At 42.1% G+C, this 18975-nt stretch overlaps 1 protein-coding gene across 1 annotated transcript in view; it reads left to right on the top strand.

The window, feature by feature from the left end:
- Window positions 1-18975, top strand: part of FAXC (failed axon connections homolog (Drosophila)) — a 76792-nt gene that overhangs the window by 17579 nt on the left and 40238 nt on the right. The window contains exon 4 of the mRNA XM_011973667.1: window positions 8616-8839. Coding sequence (XP_011829057.1) covers window positions 8616-8839 — 224 coding nt within the window. The remainder of the gene's footprint in view (window positions 1-8615; window positions 8840-18975) is intronic.

The following is an 18975-nucleotide window of genomic DNA, read 5'->3' as shown; positions in this document are numbered from 1 at the left end:
TGTAAATGGAGAACTTGCTGTTCCTATCTCTCGGATTTTAAGTGACCGTCTTCTTTTTCTCCTTTTACTTTTGATTCTTGCCCAGTTTATTCCAGGGCTGACCTAAGCTCCACTTCTACCCCCTCCTTGCTAAAGTGGTGATAGAGTGGGGAGCAAGGAGGGGGCTGGGGAGAGGCTGGAGACAGGGGTACAGATCAGTATGGAAGTAATCAGCCTCAGTGTTCATGGAATGAACCTGGTCTTTTCCTTGTAATAGTGGTGGGGAACTGCTGGGGCTCCCCTCCCAAAGTGTGCAGCAGTCACGGTGGAACCAGAATGCATGACTGTGTCTGACATGCATAGCTTCCAGGAAGAACTTAGCTTCTGAGAAAAGCCTCGCGAAGAGCCCATCACACTTGCTTACTAGGCTCCAGTCAGTTCTGCCGCTATGAAGGGAAAGGGAGGACCCGCACAAGGCCACTTGACCCATGTGCCTTCCCTCGACATCAGCCCTCCAAGGCACTACATCATTTGATTGATGGGCCCATTGATTGCCAGAGCTGTCACTTTGTTAGCTGTCTGAAAAGCTGAAAGCCATACATTTCAGTTGTCACTTTGGCTACAACTCTTTGATTTCCATAATGGTTTAGAAAATATGTATTCCCATTAGAAAGTTTTTGACCCAGCAACATTTCCAACTACCACACATTACTACTTTTTGTTCTGTGTGTGTGTGCATATCATTTTATATAACTCTATTCCCTGCTAAAAGTTCATCCCTGCCCTGACCTTTCCATCTCTCCCTTCACCAGCCCCGAGCTGATACTCCATGTGGGGTGGAGTGTGGGCAGGGTGAGGGGTGGGGGCGAGAGTTGGAAAGTGTTACCCCATGGGAAAGGATCCTAATTTTGTGGACTGCAAATTCCCAAAGGCTTGGGGATCTGTTTGGGTCATATGTAGACTCTTCTAAGGACAATTTTATTTCTCTAATTCACTGTTTAATTTGAAAAATGTTGGAGGAGTTAGGTATTATTTCTTGCTTATGTCTTCTCAATGGTTAATTTGAGGAAAAAATAGTGAAGGTGGGAGGAAAGGTCTTGATTGAGATATCTAATAAACTTTCAAAGCAACACTGCTAATTCCCACAGTTCCATTTAGTCCCTAGTAGCGGAAGAAAAAACAAATCTGTTTCTTAAGGTTCTCAAGCCGTTAGCCAACTTCTTGCTTTGGGGAAACCCTGAAGAGACTTTTAAGAGAGCTCTAAATCCCAATGGAGAAAAGAACCTCCTTTCCCCATGCCCGGGGCAGAGAATCTTCAGATACTCTTCCCTCAGGCGCCTCCCCTCCCCTCTTCTGGTTCCAAGGCCACACACGAAATGTCTACCTGTGGAAGCTGAGGCCCAGCATATAGTGATCTGACCAAAATATGTAGGAAAATATTACAAGTATGAGCTTTCCATGATCTCTTGTTAAATTCTAATAGTCAGTGAGCTCCTAGGTTGTGTCTATACTCACAGAGCCAGGAGAGGAAATTTAATAAACCTACCTTGTTTGACTCAATAGATTCAATTATGTGGAGTTTTCATATGTTTATTTTGGCCTGAAACCTTAAAAACACCCCAGGCATGATTTTATGAAAAGTAAAGGCAATGGAAAGCTAGCATTGTTATGTTACATCACATAATTCCGAAGTTGTTTTAGGTCTATTCAAATAAACACACTCAACTCTAAAGTGGCTTTTCTTCTGCTTGAAATCTATACACTGATGTCCCCCTTGCATTATAAAAACTATTATTGAAGATGATGAACACAGTTTTTAAAAATCCCCTTTGTTCTACTGAATGCTTGAGTACAGAGAACCTGGTGTAAAGGGAAGTCAGCTTGACACAGGGTCAAATTACTGGAATGAAACTGATTTTGGGTAACACACACTACAGCTTCTTCAGTGTGACATACTGCCCCCTTGTGGATGTCAGCGAGCATCTTCAGAGTCTTTCAACCCCATATGAGTATCATTTTCAGACTATCTAGTTATTTATAATATTTTCCCCCATAAAAATATAGGCATTAGGGCCAGTCATGGTGGCTCATGCTTGTAATCTCAGCACTTTGTAAAGCTGTGGTGGGAGGACTGCTTGAGCCCAGGAGTTCGAGACCACCCTGGGCAACATGGCAAAACCCTCTCTCTACAAAACAGCCGAATGTGGTGGCTGGCACACATCGGTAGTCCCAGCTGCTTGGGAGACTGAGGCGGGAGGACCTTTTGAGCCCAGGAGTTCAAGGCTGCAGTGAGCCGTGATCGCGCCATTGTACTACATCCTGGGCGACAGAGTGAGACCATGTCTCTAAAAAAAATAACAAAAATTAATTGTTCTAATGCCTGTGTGTGTGTGTGTGCACACGCATGTGCACGCACACACACACAGGCATTAGAACAGTGGATTCAAGCTCGCTTCTAGGTTGGCCATAATTTTAAAATTTTGAGTGTAGTTCAGGAGATGGGATACTTTCATAAATTGACTTAACCAAGAAGATCTTTTCTAAAAGCCAAGAGACTACTCTTTCTGATTATAGCTTGGTTCATATGTTCTCCTTTTCTTTCTTTTCTCGCCACCCCAGTTTTAGATGTAGTGAGGGCCCCTGTTTGGAGGGGTTGATCTAATGCTTGTGAAACTTGGTGAAACTACAGAAACATATCATATGCTCCTATATTCTTGAGTAGATATTCAGAGTATAAGCAAAAGACAGCAAGGATGTAGCCCTATGCAGAGACAGGCATGCTCATGATTTGGAAATCCAGGTGTTGATACTCAGTCTTCAAATTGTAGTTTGTTATGGGTTCCCACTTATAAATATTCATTTCTATCATAGGCCAGGTATTGAGTTATAAAGCATGATATCTTCATTAAAATATCAGGGGTCAGCTTCTCTTTGACTGTTTTCTTGTTCACCTTTAAACATTTTTGAGCAGGTTTTGTTCCTCTGTTCTAAGATAGTCTTTTAAAAAAATCTCTTTGACCCCATTTTTGCAGAAGAGATTAGATACATTCGTTGTGATAAGGAAAATGAGTATTTCAACTTCTTGAAATAGATTCTCAAAATGATAGATTAATTGTTTAGCCTTGTCTGCTTTCCAAATTGACCCTCCCTGTCCTCTCCTGTTAATGATTCATGATTCCTTTTGCAATGGACCTCCTCCCAGTGGAGAGTGAAGAGCCATGGATTTCAAGAGAAAATTGGCAGCCCCTTCTTCATTTTCCATAGGCACATCTCGTTGTCTCTTTTCCCATTTTTCTATGTATGTGTCATCCCTTAGAAACACTACTTAGCAGTAGCTGGCTCAAAAGCAAAGCCTTTTTTCGTTTAATCAATAATTCATTATTTCTGCAAACTTAATGAATGACTGTTAGTGGCCAGGATGGTATGTATACCTGTTATCAAGTGACTCAAAGGCTGGAGGGAGACATCAAGCCTTTGCAATGGTCAGTGCTGGGGGAGGGTTTGAAGAACCAAGGAAAGGCAGCCAGCTACTACTGGAGAGAAGGGGGGAAGGCTTTGCAGAGGAGGTATTGTCAAAATGGAATCCAAAGACAGTTGGAGTGCCAGATGAAGGGGCTGGTGGTAGGGAAAGAGTAGGATGTCTAGGCAGAGGGAGCAACATCTGCAGAAATTTAGAGGAAAGAAGGAAACATTTGGGGAGTATATTAGGCCGTTTGGGCTGCCATAACAGAATACCTTCGACTGGGTGGCTCATAAAGAACAGAAGTTTCTCATGGCTCCAGAGTCTGGTGAGTCCATGATCAAAGCATCAGTAGATTTGCTGTCTGGTGAGGGCCAGCTTCCTGGTTCATAGATGGTCATCTTTCTCACTGTAACCTCGTATGGTGGAAGGGGCAAGGCAGCTCTCTGGGGTCTCTTTTATAAGGGCACTAGTCCCATTTATGAGGGCTCCACCCTTATGACATAATCATATCCCAAAGGCCCCTCCACATACCAACACACTAGGGGTTAGATTTCAACACATGAATTTTAGAGGGACATGAACGTTCAGTCTATAGCAAGGAGGTTCATGTAATTCTCTATGACTTGTGCGTAAGGTGCATGGGAGTCAGTGCTGGGAGATGGGGCCCGAGAAGGGCCAGGTCATAGAGGGGTTAGACTGTAGGGAGAGGGGCTGGCATGCCATGCAAAGGAGCTGTGGGGAGTTAATGAATGACTCTAAGAAGCATTATTGTTAGGATTAGGTTCGTGTTTAGGAAGCTCTTTGTATACACTGGAGCAAATGGATTTCTGAAGGGCCTTGAGGGGATGTCAGGGGACCTGATAGGAGGCCATGTTCCTTGTAGTTAAGAAATAAGGGCTGAACTGCAGTGTTTATGGAGTTGGAGAAAGGGCAAATTCACAGGGTGACTGGCTGTCAGGAGTGAGGGAGAGGGGGCAGTGAAGAATAACTCCTGGGATTCTGGCTTGGGCGAGGAGAATCAGGTTTGAATGGAACAAAGATGATGAGTGCAATTTTGGAAATGTTGGTTTGCAGTTCTTGAGGGTCATCCACATAGGATCCATGGATCTCAGGAGAGAGGGCTGGATATGGGAGACATGAGTGTAAAGTAATAGGTGTGAGTTAGATGGCTCCAGGAGTGTGGAGTAGGAAGACAGGAGGAATGAAGATAGAGATCCTGGGAATATGTAAGGGGTGAAAGGAAAAGCAGTAGAGGTCTAAGCTAAGGGGTTGTTCCAAGAAAGAGGCCAATAGTGTCAGATACTTTAGAGAGTGCGAGAATATAGAAAGATGGTTTATTTAGATGTTGCACTGTTGACTTGGACAAGAGTGATTTTGGTGGAGTAGTTGGGATAGAGGCTTCAACCATGTGAACAGAGTTTTCAAGAATCTTGGCTGTGAGAGGAGGTGGATTCTTGTTTGCAATAACATGGAAACATACACCATGTGATGTCTTCTATGTGTAGTAATTGATTTAGGAATCTGTGAAGCATCTATTTTCTTTGGTATTTACAGTTTATACACATTTCACTGGCCTCAACCCTTAAAGACCTGCCTGACCCTCATTTACTTCTCTTCCCTGACACTGGTCGATCATAATTGGGCACAGACAGTGAAAGAGAGGAAGGAAAATCAAGAGCAAGATAGAAGGAGAAGAGAGGAAGACCAGACAGTTTCTGAAGTTACTTCTAGCTGTGAAATTCTGAATCAAGCCAGTGTTTCTTCTTCTGTGTCCTGCATTCAGCCTGCTGCAGGTAGAGAACCCCACACCATTGCACTGGCGGAGACCCCTCCCTGCCAAGAACAGAACAGCTGCCTCTCCCTTCGTGCCTGCTACTCCTAAAACTCTCTACACTGCAGTGTTTTCACCTTGTGTGCACGCCCTCATTTCCCATGCTATGAAGGAAGCTGAAGTCATCAGACAGGAACTCTAAACTCTGTAACCCCTCACCCATTACAACATTCTGTCTTCCTGAAGCGCAGAGAAAGATGCCCCTACTTCTCTCCAAGCTGCCTCTTTCAGCCTGGCCTTCACATCTTCTAACTTGCCCTTGAACTGTGGTTTCCTCAACACTCTAGAAACTTCCTAAGGAGACCTCATCTCCTCTCACAGCTTTTAAACCACCACCAGCATGCCATTGCTCACCAGTTCTTTCTCTGGAGTCTCAGCCTATCTCCTGAGTTCTCAGCCTTCTAGGTATCTTCACTTAGGGGTTCCATGGGAGCTTCAAATGCTACAGGTTAACTAATCTTTCATCATCCAAATGTATTCTACCTTGTACAATTTAGTATTGGTTAATGGTATTACCATCTACTCAAACTATCATTTTAGGAGAAAATGCCTAATTTCTCTTTACCTATAAATCTTTACATCCATTGTAGTCCAGTAGACTCTTTTCCTTCTGTCGCAGTGTTTCTCCTATGGATTCCTTCTACCTTTGCCTCACACAGTGCATCATCTCTTGCCTGGTCTGGTAACTGGCCTTCGTGCCAGCATTTTCTCCACCTTCCAGTTCTTCCTTCACATTGCCACAAATCTGACTATGTTTCTTGTCTGTTTAAAGCCTTCCAGCAGTTAACCTTTGCTTTTGGAATAAAGTTCAGCTCCCTTTCCTCAGGCCTGTCCTGACTGGCCCTTGCCTGCACCTCCAGCCTCACCTCTTCCAGGCTTCCCCAAATGCAGCCTGTACCCACGTGCCCCTTCCAGAAGTTCTTGCAGTTCGTCAGGCAGCCGACGCTCTTCCTATGCACACCTTCCCCCTCTGCTCTGCCCGGTGAGCTCGATCAGTTACGCTTATGATCAAACCTGTGTAATTTGTCTACAAAGGATTTTTTTCCCCTTCTAACCTGTCAGCTTAGAGCCACACATTCCGCATTTTTACACTTTAGATGCTTTTCATATGCTATTATTACTTGATCATGTTCAATTTAGAGTAATTTAGTTTTATCCTAAGACCATTGACTTCCAAAATGGTAAAAGGTTGTGTAACTCTTTTGTTGTGAATTTAGGCCTAGCACAATTAGAATCAAAGTGCTGAATTATTCTAATGGAATGTGAAAATTGCCACCTTAATTACTGCAGGTGTGAAAAAAGAAGTAAGTAGGAAAGCATTTCGTTTGCATGTCTGTATAGAATTTACTAGAAAAAATGCGAGATATTCTGTATTGAAAGATCAATGGAATGCTCTGACTGTACACATTAATTAGTCACTATTGTGATGTACTTCTTCCTGTTTTGGGGAAAAACTATTTCTTGATTCTTCAGTACTTTATTTTGAGAGACTTACTGAAAGAGGCACACAAAGCTTTCTAATCAGATTTGTGGGCATTCTTTTAACAAGGTAGTTAAGAACTGCTATAGCTACTGCACAGGGAGTATGTTGAAATTGGCTGTAAGACTTTTTGGTAAAAATCAGGAATCCAACAATTTTAGAGAAATCTATTCCTTATTTTTATTTGTTTTTAGAACAGAGAACCCTTATAGAACAGAACTATATAAAATGATCAAAATGCCTTTTTGTCCCCTTGAGGTGGAAAACAGCATTTCATTATAGCTGTGATTTACTATCATTCCTTGAGTTCTCTCTCAAAATATTTTTCAGCCCTTTGATTTAAAAAACAAAACAAAACAAAAAATAAAAATAAAAAAACCTTAAAAAAATGCAGCATTCTGGCTGTGCCACTTTCCAATTGCATGAATTTCTTTTTTTTTCTAAATTTTTATTTATTGATTGCAGTTTGTCAGGCAGCCGACGCTCTTCATGTGCACACCTTCACCCTGTGCTTATTGATACAGTGGTCCCACTCTGTGTTGCTCAGGTTGGCCTCAAACTCCTGAGCGATCCTCCTGCCTTGCCCTCTCGAGTAGCTGGAACTACAGGCATGTACCACCACACCTGGCTTCTGAATTTTTTAAAGTGGCCTTTACTGCTGTATCAGCCAGTACTAAGAGTAGAGGTGAATGCCAATACATCTTTTGTTACTCATCAGGGAGGAAAAATGAAAATGTCTGATGCCTGTACTCCCACACAGCTACATTCTCTTCAGCCTTTGGTAGAAAACCCTTTAAGTTTCTATCTACCAACACTATTAGCCATAAAAAAAATTCTTGCCATTTGGAGAATAAAATCAGCAAAGACCTGGGTGTGGTGGCCAGCAAAATATTTGAACAGTGAACAGCTGCTGGCCCCTCCATACGGATCACACTGTTATCAGGAGCACCCGAATGAGCAAGTTTACCACTAGGATCACCTAGACAGGAAAAAGGATTCAGCCAAGTTCCATTGGCAGTTGTGTTCCCTTTAGAGTTCTCGAGAACAAACTGAGGTAAAGAGTTGATTTTCTTGGAGAACAAATTATTTGCATAATATTTTAATTTATAATAAAGATGGAAAGGTGCACTTACTCCCTAATGTGCTATCAAAAAAGCAAAAAGGCTGGGTGTGGTGGTGCATGCCTGTAGTCATAGCTACTCTGGGGGCTAACGTGGGGGGATCACTTGAGCCCAGGAGTTAGAGTCCAGCTTGGGCAACATAGCAAGGCCCTGTATCTTTTTTTAAAAAGGCAAAAAGGTTTCTTTCAGAAATTTCTTTCTTTCTTTTTTTTTTTTTTAACTCTTTTATATCATGAAATGTAAATGCACATGCAGAGTGTACAAAACAGAAATGTGTAGCTTAATTAATGAACACCAAGCATAAACCTGTGGAACCATCCTTTTGCTCAGGAAAGAGAATGATGCCAACACCCCTGTCACTACTGCCTCCTGCCCTGGACCCCCATGAGTGCTCACTCTCCTGACTCAAAGACTTTTCAAGTGGGTTTCCACTGTGGGATTGCGTGAGAGAAGGCAGAAATGTGGCACTGGGAGGGGAGGGGAGAGGTCTGAGGGTGGGTACCAGGAAAGATCTCATGGCATCTTTATCTGGATTTTTTCCCATTTCTTCCACAACCCCTTAAGTCTAGGCATTGACTAGAGCCTGTTGTGATATCTGCCATGCAGATTGCTCTTGATTAAAGCTGCAGTTATTCAGTTCCTCCAGAGTGTACTAAATTCTGAACGACTCATTCTAAAGTGACCCTGTGGAGCTGATATGTACCTGATGCACAGTAGTAACTTGTTTCCACACAATTCCAGGACGTTAGCTTATTGCCAGTGGGTGGACAATCTCAATGAGACCCGGAAGATGCTCTCTCTTAGTGGTGGTGGTCCCTTCAGCAACCTGCTGAGGTGGGTCGTGTGCCACATAACGAAAGGAATTGTGAAACGCGAGATGCACGGCCACGGCATTGGCCGCTTCTCCGAGGAAGAGATTTACATGCTGATGGAGAAGGACATGCGGTCTTTAGCAGGGCTTTTGGGTAATGTACCACACCTTCTATTCTATATTTGCTATTCTTACTTTTTGCATGATTAGTAAAGCACTGTTGGTTCACTAATTTATGTTTTAATTTTGGCTGATTTCTTTGCTTCCATGTGTAGATTGCGGTCCCCACATTTGACCAAATCCTCTAATTTTCAAAAGCATGTGTCTTTCTACTTAATCACTGGTACTTGACTGTTTTTAGCATGGTGAGCCCGTGTGAAGAGAGTATGGAACATACTTCAGCCTCACCACCTGGCTGCAAGTGATGCTGGCATTTCTGAATGTGCTGTAAGAAAACGGGGATTTTGAGCAAGGAAGCACTTCTGTTTATAAACAGGTCAGGGTCACAGGCTGCTTTAGGAACACACTGCTCAGAGGTTCAACATTGACGTCAAGAGTTTGAGACCTGCTGACAGCGCTGATTCTGATCCATTCCCTGTATATGTGGAACATTTGTCATTTTCTCACCCCTCTTATTCCTCTTCATGTTCCTAGTCCTCTTATTACGAGCACATTTTCACCCTGATTTTGTATTTATCACACACAATGATATCATTTTATTTGGGAAACCACTAGAAGAGAAGCACAGAGAGCAGTGTGTACCCGTGGGCTGGTGAGGATGGCTGGGAATAGAATGATGCACTCTTGGTCCCCTGGCTGGCTGAGGGGGCCTGGGCTGATGTGATTCTTCACTGGGCAGAGCTTGATTCATAGCGATGACAATTCATAAACAGATATTGAATTCAGGACCTTCTATGTGTAAAATAATGGCTTCTCCTGGGGGATAGCTAATGTATAAGGAGCCAAGTCCTCCATGTGACTAGGCCATCTCACCAGGTCCTTTGAGGGCTACTAGTTTTTTCTGCAGAAGGTGGGTTTTCACTGGCTCTCCGTCATCTGCAGTAATTTCCAGATTCACCCTCATCCTCGTTCTAGAGCACATTAAGTACCTCACCTCTGCTAGGAAGTCAAGTTTAGAATTTGTTGAAGACCACCTCATGCCTTAGGAACTGGAAGCCATGCTGTGTAGAGACCGTGCTGGGTATAACCTGTCCCTTGCAGAGTGACCCACTCTGACTGCATCTTTTTGCTCTACATTTCAGACAGTTGCTAGACCTGGGGTCCTTCCTTGAACCCCAGCCTGCAGAGGGCAGATCCCAGCACCACATCCAGCTCTTGGCTAGCTTCGTTACAGGTGCTATGTTCTGGGGGTGGGGGCTTGATACTGGCTGGACTCCTTCAAAAGCTCTGTCTGGCTTGCAGAATTGACATTGTCTAGGCCGCCTGTTGTTTTGCTCCACTGGGACCAGGTAGACCTGCTTGATGTAGATGTGAATGGAATTAACCTCAAATTTGCCTCATTCCTTTGGAAACTTAATGCTGGACTCTTGGCCTCAGAAACCAGGCTCACAACTGGGCCATTTCTCCTTAACAATGGCTATGTCTGTTCCTGGCTTTCTCCCCTTCCTCACTGGCCCATGCTCTTGTGAGCCCCAGTAAGCAAGGAATTGAGTCCCTGGAATTATGACAGAAATTATGCTATAAGCACCACACATCTTTAACAATTTTTAACAGTGTGGCTTTTTTTAACCAGAGAGGGGTGACCTTCACCTTTCTGGACATTTCTGGTTGGGAGAATCAGGAAGCGGGGTGATACCAATAATAATGGTGACTGACAATTGTTTCTCTCGCGATTAACGATTTAGACAATGCTTTCTCCCCAGTTTTCAGGAGATGGGAAGAAAAGGAATTACTGATAGCTAGGTTGGATACATGATAAGTATTCAAAACAGCATCAAAAGTCTGGATGATTTTCTGGGATGAGAAGCTGAGAGGGCTAGTTGAAAAGTTGGAGTTAGCTGGTGTTATATTCTGTGAAGACCAGGGGGCAGTGTAGTTGTGAACTCTGTGATAAGAGAAGCACTTTTTCTATATTTGGGGAGGGAGAGGTTCTTGGGCTGAATATCATAATTTGTCTTACTAAATGAGGCAAAAACCCCATTTCATTTATTGAATAAGTGAAATTCAAACTACCTCCCTGCCATCCCGACGGACATGGCTCATTTTTAATGCCCAGATGCCTAAGAGACTCAAAATTCAAAATTACTTTTTGTTGAAAAGCCCAAGATTTGGGGAAATAATTGTCTGTGGATGTATATCTGACTCATCAGGATACATTAGTTATCAGTGTTCCTGGTCTATCAACTTCAGTGATTTGAACATTTCCCAAGTGCCAGGAGCTGAGGAATATGAAGATGGGTTAGAGATTTCCCCCGTCTCAATCAGCTTGTAGTCCAGTGGGTGATGAGCCTATAAACCAGGAGAGGCAAAGTACTGCTGATCCCTGGTGGCCTGTTCTCATATGGCCTGTGAGCTAATACTGGTTTTTACTTTGTTAAAGCGTAGGGAAAAAAATGCAACAGAAATGTGCACATGAGGCCTGGAGAGCCTGAAATATTCACCATCTGAGTCTTCACAGAAGTTTGCTGACCTCTGCTCCAAATGAGGAACTGCACAAGTCAGGCTGGGGCAAGTCCCACGACAGAGACCTGTACTTGGTGCTCTGGGATGAAACAGCAGGGAGGACTGGGGAGGGCCATAGATGAGATGGCAGTGTGTTGGCCCAAGAAAGAAAAGCGTTGTCCCAGTGAAGAAAATAAGGAAGGACTTTTTGGGAAAATCATGAGAAAAGGAATCCCAAGTGAGTGGCATTTGGGAATCATGGTTGAAATGAAGATTAAAAGATAGTTTGGGGGCAGTCTTATAAAGGACAGTAATTACCATGCTAAAAGATGTATACTTTATAATACAGATACATGATGATGTTGCAGATTGCTGAGAGTAAGAGAGAAGGAGCCACATGTGTGATCTAGAAAAGCGGCTCTGTTGGTGTTGTAGGGGATGAATTAGGCCTGGTGGGAGGTGATAAAGAGAGACAGTGAATAGCTATGGATGTAGTTTTAAAAATTGTAACTTAATTCAAACTAAAATAAATGAAATTCAGACTACATAAAACATTAAACAAAATTAGCTAATTTTTATTTTCATATATGAAAAAAACTCTACAGTCAAATCAGGTAGAGTTAGAATAGAAAATATGGTTTTATGATATAAAATACATTAATAATATGATGAATAGTTAGGAGGATAGTCATAATTATCTCAGTACTGGGAACACATTTGATGATGAAGTTCAGTATTCATTCCTGATAAAAACTCTTAGTGAAATAGGACTCAAAGACTAGTTCCTGAACACGATGGAAGGGTATTCTATTAAGCCAACAACTGGTGTCAGACTTAATGTTGAGTCACTCGGAGCATCCCCAGTTAAATAAAATACGAAACGAAGATGCCTGCTCTCGCTATTATTTAATGTAGTTTTGGGAGGGTTCTGACAATGTAGTTGTATAACATGAAAAAAAGATATCTTTATATTGGAAAGGGGGAGACAAAATTAGGATAGAAATTAGGAGATCATGTCGCCGATATAATGGAGAATCAACTAAAATTACTACAGTTAACGAGAGAATTCAGTAAGTTTATGAAGGATACAGAGCTAACATGTAAACAAGTTTTCTTGAGTATCTCAAATAACTAGTTGGAAAATATAATTTAAAAATATTAGAAGTATGATTTATATGAAATATTCAGGACCTACAGAAATAAAATGAAGCAATCCTAATACGAGCACATTTGTTTAGAAAATGGAAAGGTGTGCCTTCATTCTTCACTGACTGGAGAATGATGACTCCAGAACTCAAACCCCAGCTCTAAGACCTTGGGCAAGTCTCTTGACTTCTCTGGGCCTGAGTTTCCTTGTGTAAAGTAGGAACAGTAATGGTGAGAAGAAAAGTAATGCATGCAGAGTGCTCTGAAAAGTGGTCAGCATGTAGAAGTAATCAAACAGCAAGCAAATGTGGAGAGCAGGTGTGACCAGTGTCTGGAAGGAGACGTTCATGGTGCTGTGAGAGCTGACAGTTGAAGGGTTTGCTTTTTAATTCTCATGTTCTCATGTTCCCCTTGGGGAAGGTGTGTGTGTTCACAGCAGAGAACTATGTGTAGGGGTTGCCTGACTGCCCCCACATGCCAGAAATGCATACACTGTTTATTTCTGAACACTCCCAAAAAGGGATGAGAGTCAATAAAGAGCCAAGAAGACATGAAAATCAAAAACAGAAAGGTGTGGTTTTTGGGAACCAGTGTGGCTAGAGGCAGGAAGCCTAGTGGCTGGCATATGGGTGTGGGAATCCTGGAGTCGGATCCCGGGTTCACATCTGGGGCGTAACTGCTTGCCAGCTCTTTGATTTCACACAAATAACTTGAATTGTTTCATTTGCAAAATGAGGGTCAGAACAATACTTACATCATAGAGGATGGGGACTAAACGAAATGCTTTCTGTAAAGTACTTACTACAGGGCCTGGCACATAGGAAGTGCTAAATAAATATTAGTTATTCTCATAATCACTGTCACTGATTTTGTATGTAACACAACTTCATTGCAAACATTGTTATCTGGGAAAAATATCTACGTAACAAAGATCTTTTTTCTGATTTTAGAATTTATTGTAGAAATTTGGGAAGGTTTAGAAAAGTATAAGGAAGGAAAATAAGTCACCGCAATTTTTAAAAAATATATTTTTCCCATCCCTCCCTCACTCCTTGTTGCTGTAATCTTCCAACCCATTGCTAACAACTGTTACCATTTTGGTGCATATCTTTCCAATATTTTTATGCATAATTTTGAATCATCTATATATACATATTTGTACATATATATTTTCCATTTCTTCTATTTTTAAATATTCTATACCATGTGATTCTGTGTGCAGGGTATCACACTTGGTGCCAGGAAAACTGATAGAAGATTTATCAGACAAAATCCTGCTTTGTCTTTTGCCTTTTTAATATTTCTGTTATCAGTCCTACATAGATTACAGGTATGACCTTGAAGTGGATGGGAAATAAGACAATGAAAGTTAGAATTGTATAGTTGTGTCCCATGTTAACACAGAGATCCCCAGCTGTGGCCGTGAGATACAAAGTATGAATGGAAGATGGACTCTAGTACAAAGTCAAAGGAACACCACCCATTTGACAGATAAGAAAAACGAGGCACAGAATGGTTGAATGACTTGCCAACAGTCACACAACCACTAACAAGTGAGGGCAGGACTCAAATCCAGGCTGTCAGACCTAAGGCCCCTACTGTTTTCTGGCCTGACTACTACCTTGGTTTCTTAAGAATTGTGCTGTAAAGTACACAAGTTAAATTGTGTCAGGATGACTTCTTTAGAACATTTTCTAAAATTGCCACAAACTTCCACTGGCAAGTTAAAATGTGGTCTTCAAAGTGATTTTTAAGTACATTTGATTAGGTTGCCCCTGAAAGCAGAGTAGAGATTTAAATGTGGAGCATTATCACTGATTTAGAGATCCTGAGCCTTGTGAGTTGAAGCTGTGCCCTTCATCAGGAGGCTTGCTGCCTAGTCTCTAGGCTGAAATGCTGAAGGAGAAATGATCTCTTTTTTGGGGGCTGCTTCTGAAAGAGCGAAGTGGTAAATGGAATTTGTAAGTGGAAGTGAAAAAACAACCTGATTTCCAGCAAACTTCACTTGATTAATAAAAAATATAATGTACTTTTCTTCTACTTTTTTTTTTGGCTAGTCTACAGCATTTTATTGAGTCCGAAAATGGCTTGAGGAGTCATTATTTTTTAGTCTTTGTTGACACTGGATCAACACACTTTTAAGAATCAAACTTTTTAGTTATTTTAGTAAACGTCAATGTGATCTTGACTGTAATAAAGAGTAGGGAGTTGCAAAGTAGTGCTTCCCTTTAAAGGCAGTAAAAATGAATCATTTGCTGCTTCATGTCAGCTTCCTAAGCATGTATAATGACACCGTGGTTTTGCTTTTCAGAATGACTGTATTTTGCTGTAGAATAAAACAAGCAACTTTGTTTTCCAAGTATATAGATATTTGGGTGATCACTTAGTTCAGAGTTAAATAATACATGGAAGGTGAAAATATTCTCAAAGAACAGCAGGGTTAAGCTTTTGTGATTAGTCATAGAAAATCTGTAGGTTGCTCTTACCCAGAAATGCCTTTGGGGTTCCATCCCTCCAGATTAGGAAGCCTATACTATCAAGCGGTGTTGATGCTGTTCAGGGAGCAGATGGACTATAGCAGAGTCAGGGAAATTCAGAGACGGGCATGTGTTGAGGGAAAGGTAGAGAAAATATGGGTGCAATTATGCCTTGCAGTGTAGGTCAAAAACCTTGGAAAGGCGGGTGCCACACTGCAGTCCTCTTATAGCTCTGGCATGCTGAGAAAGAGAGAACTGGTCTCAGTGAGCTCAGAATCTAAAGACAAGGCTGGGCTCTTGTAGGAAATACGCAGGGGGAGGGGATGAGTAGGTTAACAAATGTAGAAGAGCTACCCTCTGGGGAGCGTGCCCTGGGTTGTTGTCAAACGCTTTCTGTGGTTTTATACACCTTATCTTGTGGTTCTCACGTTTCTCTGAGCACCAACACAAGGTTGGATTTTGATGCTTCTAGAAAGCAGCTTTCATAAAGTTTCCCAGAGCTCAGAGCTATTCAGGAATGTTGACGGGGCAGCGCCTTGCGTGTTGGGGGTGAGTGGGTTAAAACTGGGCCTGAGTTTCTTCTCTTGATCTCTCTACTGACCCCTAAAGCTCAGGGTGGGGTACAGGGTGCTAGGCGGCTAGGTTTGGTGATACAGATCATGATGAGGCAGCAGAGACTACTAAAGCCTGATGTTTCTTTGCTTTTAATTGGATTTTTATAGATCCTGGGTGGTGACACAGCAGTTATCTCATGGGAAAAGTGGATGAATAATTGGTAAATAGAGTTGGTTTGGGAGATATAGTCATATAGAGGGAGAATAAGAAAAATACAGTTTCAGTTGTGAGGCTCAGCTGTGGACTGCTGGTGGTCAATAAATATCTGCTGGATGAATGAAGAAAAGAATGAGTGAATGTCAGAATGCTGTTAGCAGAAGACAAGCATAGACTCCAGGATCTGTGGATGTTAGGAGTACTTTCTGAGCAAAAAATTTAAATTTGTAAATGCATTTAAGAGTAAGTAGGATCAGAAATAGCAATGGGCTGTGCAAGTGGAAACTGCAATGTTATTTTCAGCCACTTTTCTGTTGTTAGACACCTTAGGAGGAGCGTATACTTGTAATAATTAGAATTCAGGCAGAAGGGTAATTCCATTGACTTAGGACCGGGTGATTAAACACACATGCCTTGAACAGTGTGGCGGGCTTTTTTGAGGGGCTTAAGGGTTGGGTGGTGAACACATTGGGCACAGCCCTGAGCTACCAGAGCTGCCACCTGAGGGAGATATTGCAGGTAAACATTTATAAAAGCTCAGCACTTGTGAGGAGTGCTACTATAAAGTACAAAGTGCAATGAGGAATTTTTTTGCAGGGGAAATGAACATGGTGGTGGTAGTGATGAAGTGGTGGTTCTGGAAGCCTTCTTCAAGAGGTGACGTTTACTGTTTTTTGTTGTTGTTGTTGTTGTTTTAAGATGCAGTGTTGCTCAGTTGTCCAGGCTGGCGTGCAGTAGTGTGATCTCAGCTCACTGCAGCCTCCGCCTCCCGAATTCAAGTGATTCTCTTACCTCAGCCTCCAGAGTAGCTGAAATTACAAGTGCGCAGCACCACGCCTGGCTAATTTTTGTATTTTTAGTAGAGATGGGGTTTCACCATGTTGGCCAGGCTGGTCTTGAACTCCTGACCTCAGGTGATCCGCCTGCCTCGGCCTCCCAGGGTGCTGAGATTACAGGTGTGAGCCACTGCGCCTGGCCAAGGAAGTCACATTTAAGTTGCATTCTGAAAGATAAGCCCAAGTAAGGCAGGCGTGTGTGTAGGTGTGGGCAGCAAGGGTGGGACAGTGAGTAGAATAGCGTGGACTAGAGAAGGAACATCGTATGTAAACAGCCTGAGATGAACAGCAGCTGGGAGATTTCAAGGAGTGAAAAGGTGGCCAGTGTGTCTGGAAATTGTGTGAGAGCAGGAGTGGCATGAGGCAGTGGTGGCAGGGGCTGAGCTCATACAGTCTTATGTGTAACATAAATAAATCTGGACTTTTCCCCAAGAGCAGTGGAAACCAGCAGAGGTTGAAAGTTAGGACATGGTGTGATCCTATATCCGTTTCATGTGCTGGAGGGGCCAAGAGTAGATTGGGTGGCCCAGGGAAGAAGCTGTTGCCCAGGCTGTAGTGCAGTGGCACAGTCATAACTCACTGAAGCCTTGATCACCTGGGCTCAAGTGATCCTTCTGCCTCATCATCCCGAGTAGCTGAGACCACAGGCATGTGCCACTGCGCCCAGCTAATTTTTATATTTTTTGTAGAGACGGGGTTTTGTATTTTGTATTTTCTGTAGAGACGGGGTCCAGGAAAGATAAGATGTTGTTTCGACTATAGGCATGGTGGTAGAGTTGGGCAGAAAGTTATGAATGAGAACTATGTGTTAGAGACAGAACTGAGAAAATTTAGTGATTTGATGTGTATGTGTAGAGGGGGAGGGTCATGGTGATGGAGAGGGGTGGGGTCAGGCATAATCAAGTTCTGGACATTAAAACTTAGTAGATGACTGGGTGTGATGGCATGTATCTATAGTTCTAGGTACTCAGAAGGCTGAGGCAATGGGGATCGCTTGAGGCCAGGAGTTGAAGGCTGCAGAGAACTGTGATTACAACTGTGAATAGCCACTGCACCCCAGCCTGAGCAACAGAGCAAAACCTCATTTCTGAAAAGAACCGAAAAACAAAGGACAAATAAACATTTGATGAGGTAGCCATTCACAGCGTTGGAGGACACTGGAGAAGAGGGGAAGATGATGAATTTCAGGTGTGGGTATGCTGAGTTTGAGGTCCCTGTGAGAAGACACATGAGTAGAGATGCAGTATATGATAAGGGCAGCTGTAATCAGTGGAGGAAAGACAAATTGATTCAATAAATGGTGCTAGGACAGGTGGCTAACCATTTGGAACAAACGAAGTTCAATTCTGACTTCATGTCATATACCTGAATAAATTCCAAATGAATCAAGCATTTAAATGTGAAACATAAACTCATAAACATAAAACCATAAAGGTGCCAGAATAAAATATGGGAAACTTAAAGAATGTTGAGCTTTGGACAGTTTTTCTAAACATGGTGCCGTAGGGTGAAACTATAAAAGAAAAGTTGAATTGCTTGATGACATGAGAAAAAATTAAACCAACCTCCTGTATATAAAAAAAGTTGCCATATTTAAAGTTGAAAGGATAAGCTGGAAAAATGTTTGCAACATGTGACAAAAGAACTAATATTAACATATGAAGAACTTTTATAAATAAATAAGAAAAGTGAATACTTAAGGGGGAAAATTGGTCAGAAGACATATAAAGAGGTAATTTACAAAAACAATACAAATGATGAATAAATACATTAACAATGTTCAACCTCTTTATTTTATTTATGTACTTATTTTTGTTGAGACAGGGTCTCACTCTGTTGCCCAGGTTGTAGTGCAGTGGCACAGTCATAGCTCACTGAAGCCTTGATCTCCTGGGCTCAAGAGATCCTTTTGCCTCATCGTCCTGAGTAGCTGGGACCACAGGCGTGTGCCACCACGCCCAGCTAATTTTTGTATTTTTTGTAGAGACGGAGTTTTGCCATGTTGCCCAGGCTGGTCTTGAACTCCTGTGCTCAAGTGGTCTGCCTGCCTTAGCCCCACAAAATGCTGGGATTATAGACAGGAGGCACCGCGCCGGGCCTCAACCTCTTTAATATCAGAGAAATGCAAGCTAAAAAATGAGGCACTTCTCTGTCAATGAAATTGGCATATTTTGTTTTTGTTTTATTTTTTAAATACTATGAAGAAGTATCAGCAGGGGTATGGAAGAGGCATTGACATATTGTGGTAGGAGTAAAAATTAGTATGTAGTTTAGTAGTTTCAAAAGATAAAATGTCATATTTCTAACATTGACTTAATAAGTAATTCAACCTTCAGGATTTTTTTTCCTAGGAAAAATATTGGAAAGATTTAACTAGAAGGAGAATTCAATACTAAAATATTGCAACCTTACAATTATTAATAGTGTGGCTTTTTGGT

The sequence above is a fragment of the Mandrillus leucophaeus genome, unplaced genomic scaffold (assembly GCF_000951045.1).
Source record: "Mandrillus leucophaeus isolate KB7577 unplaced genomic scaffold, Mleu.le_1.0 Scaffold1392, whole genome shotgun sequence".
NCBI lineage: Eukaryota > Metazoa > Chordata > Mammalia > Primates > Cercopithecidae > Mandrillus > Mandrillus leucophaeus.
This window is presented reverse-complemented; position numbering and strand designations above follow the sequence as displayed.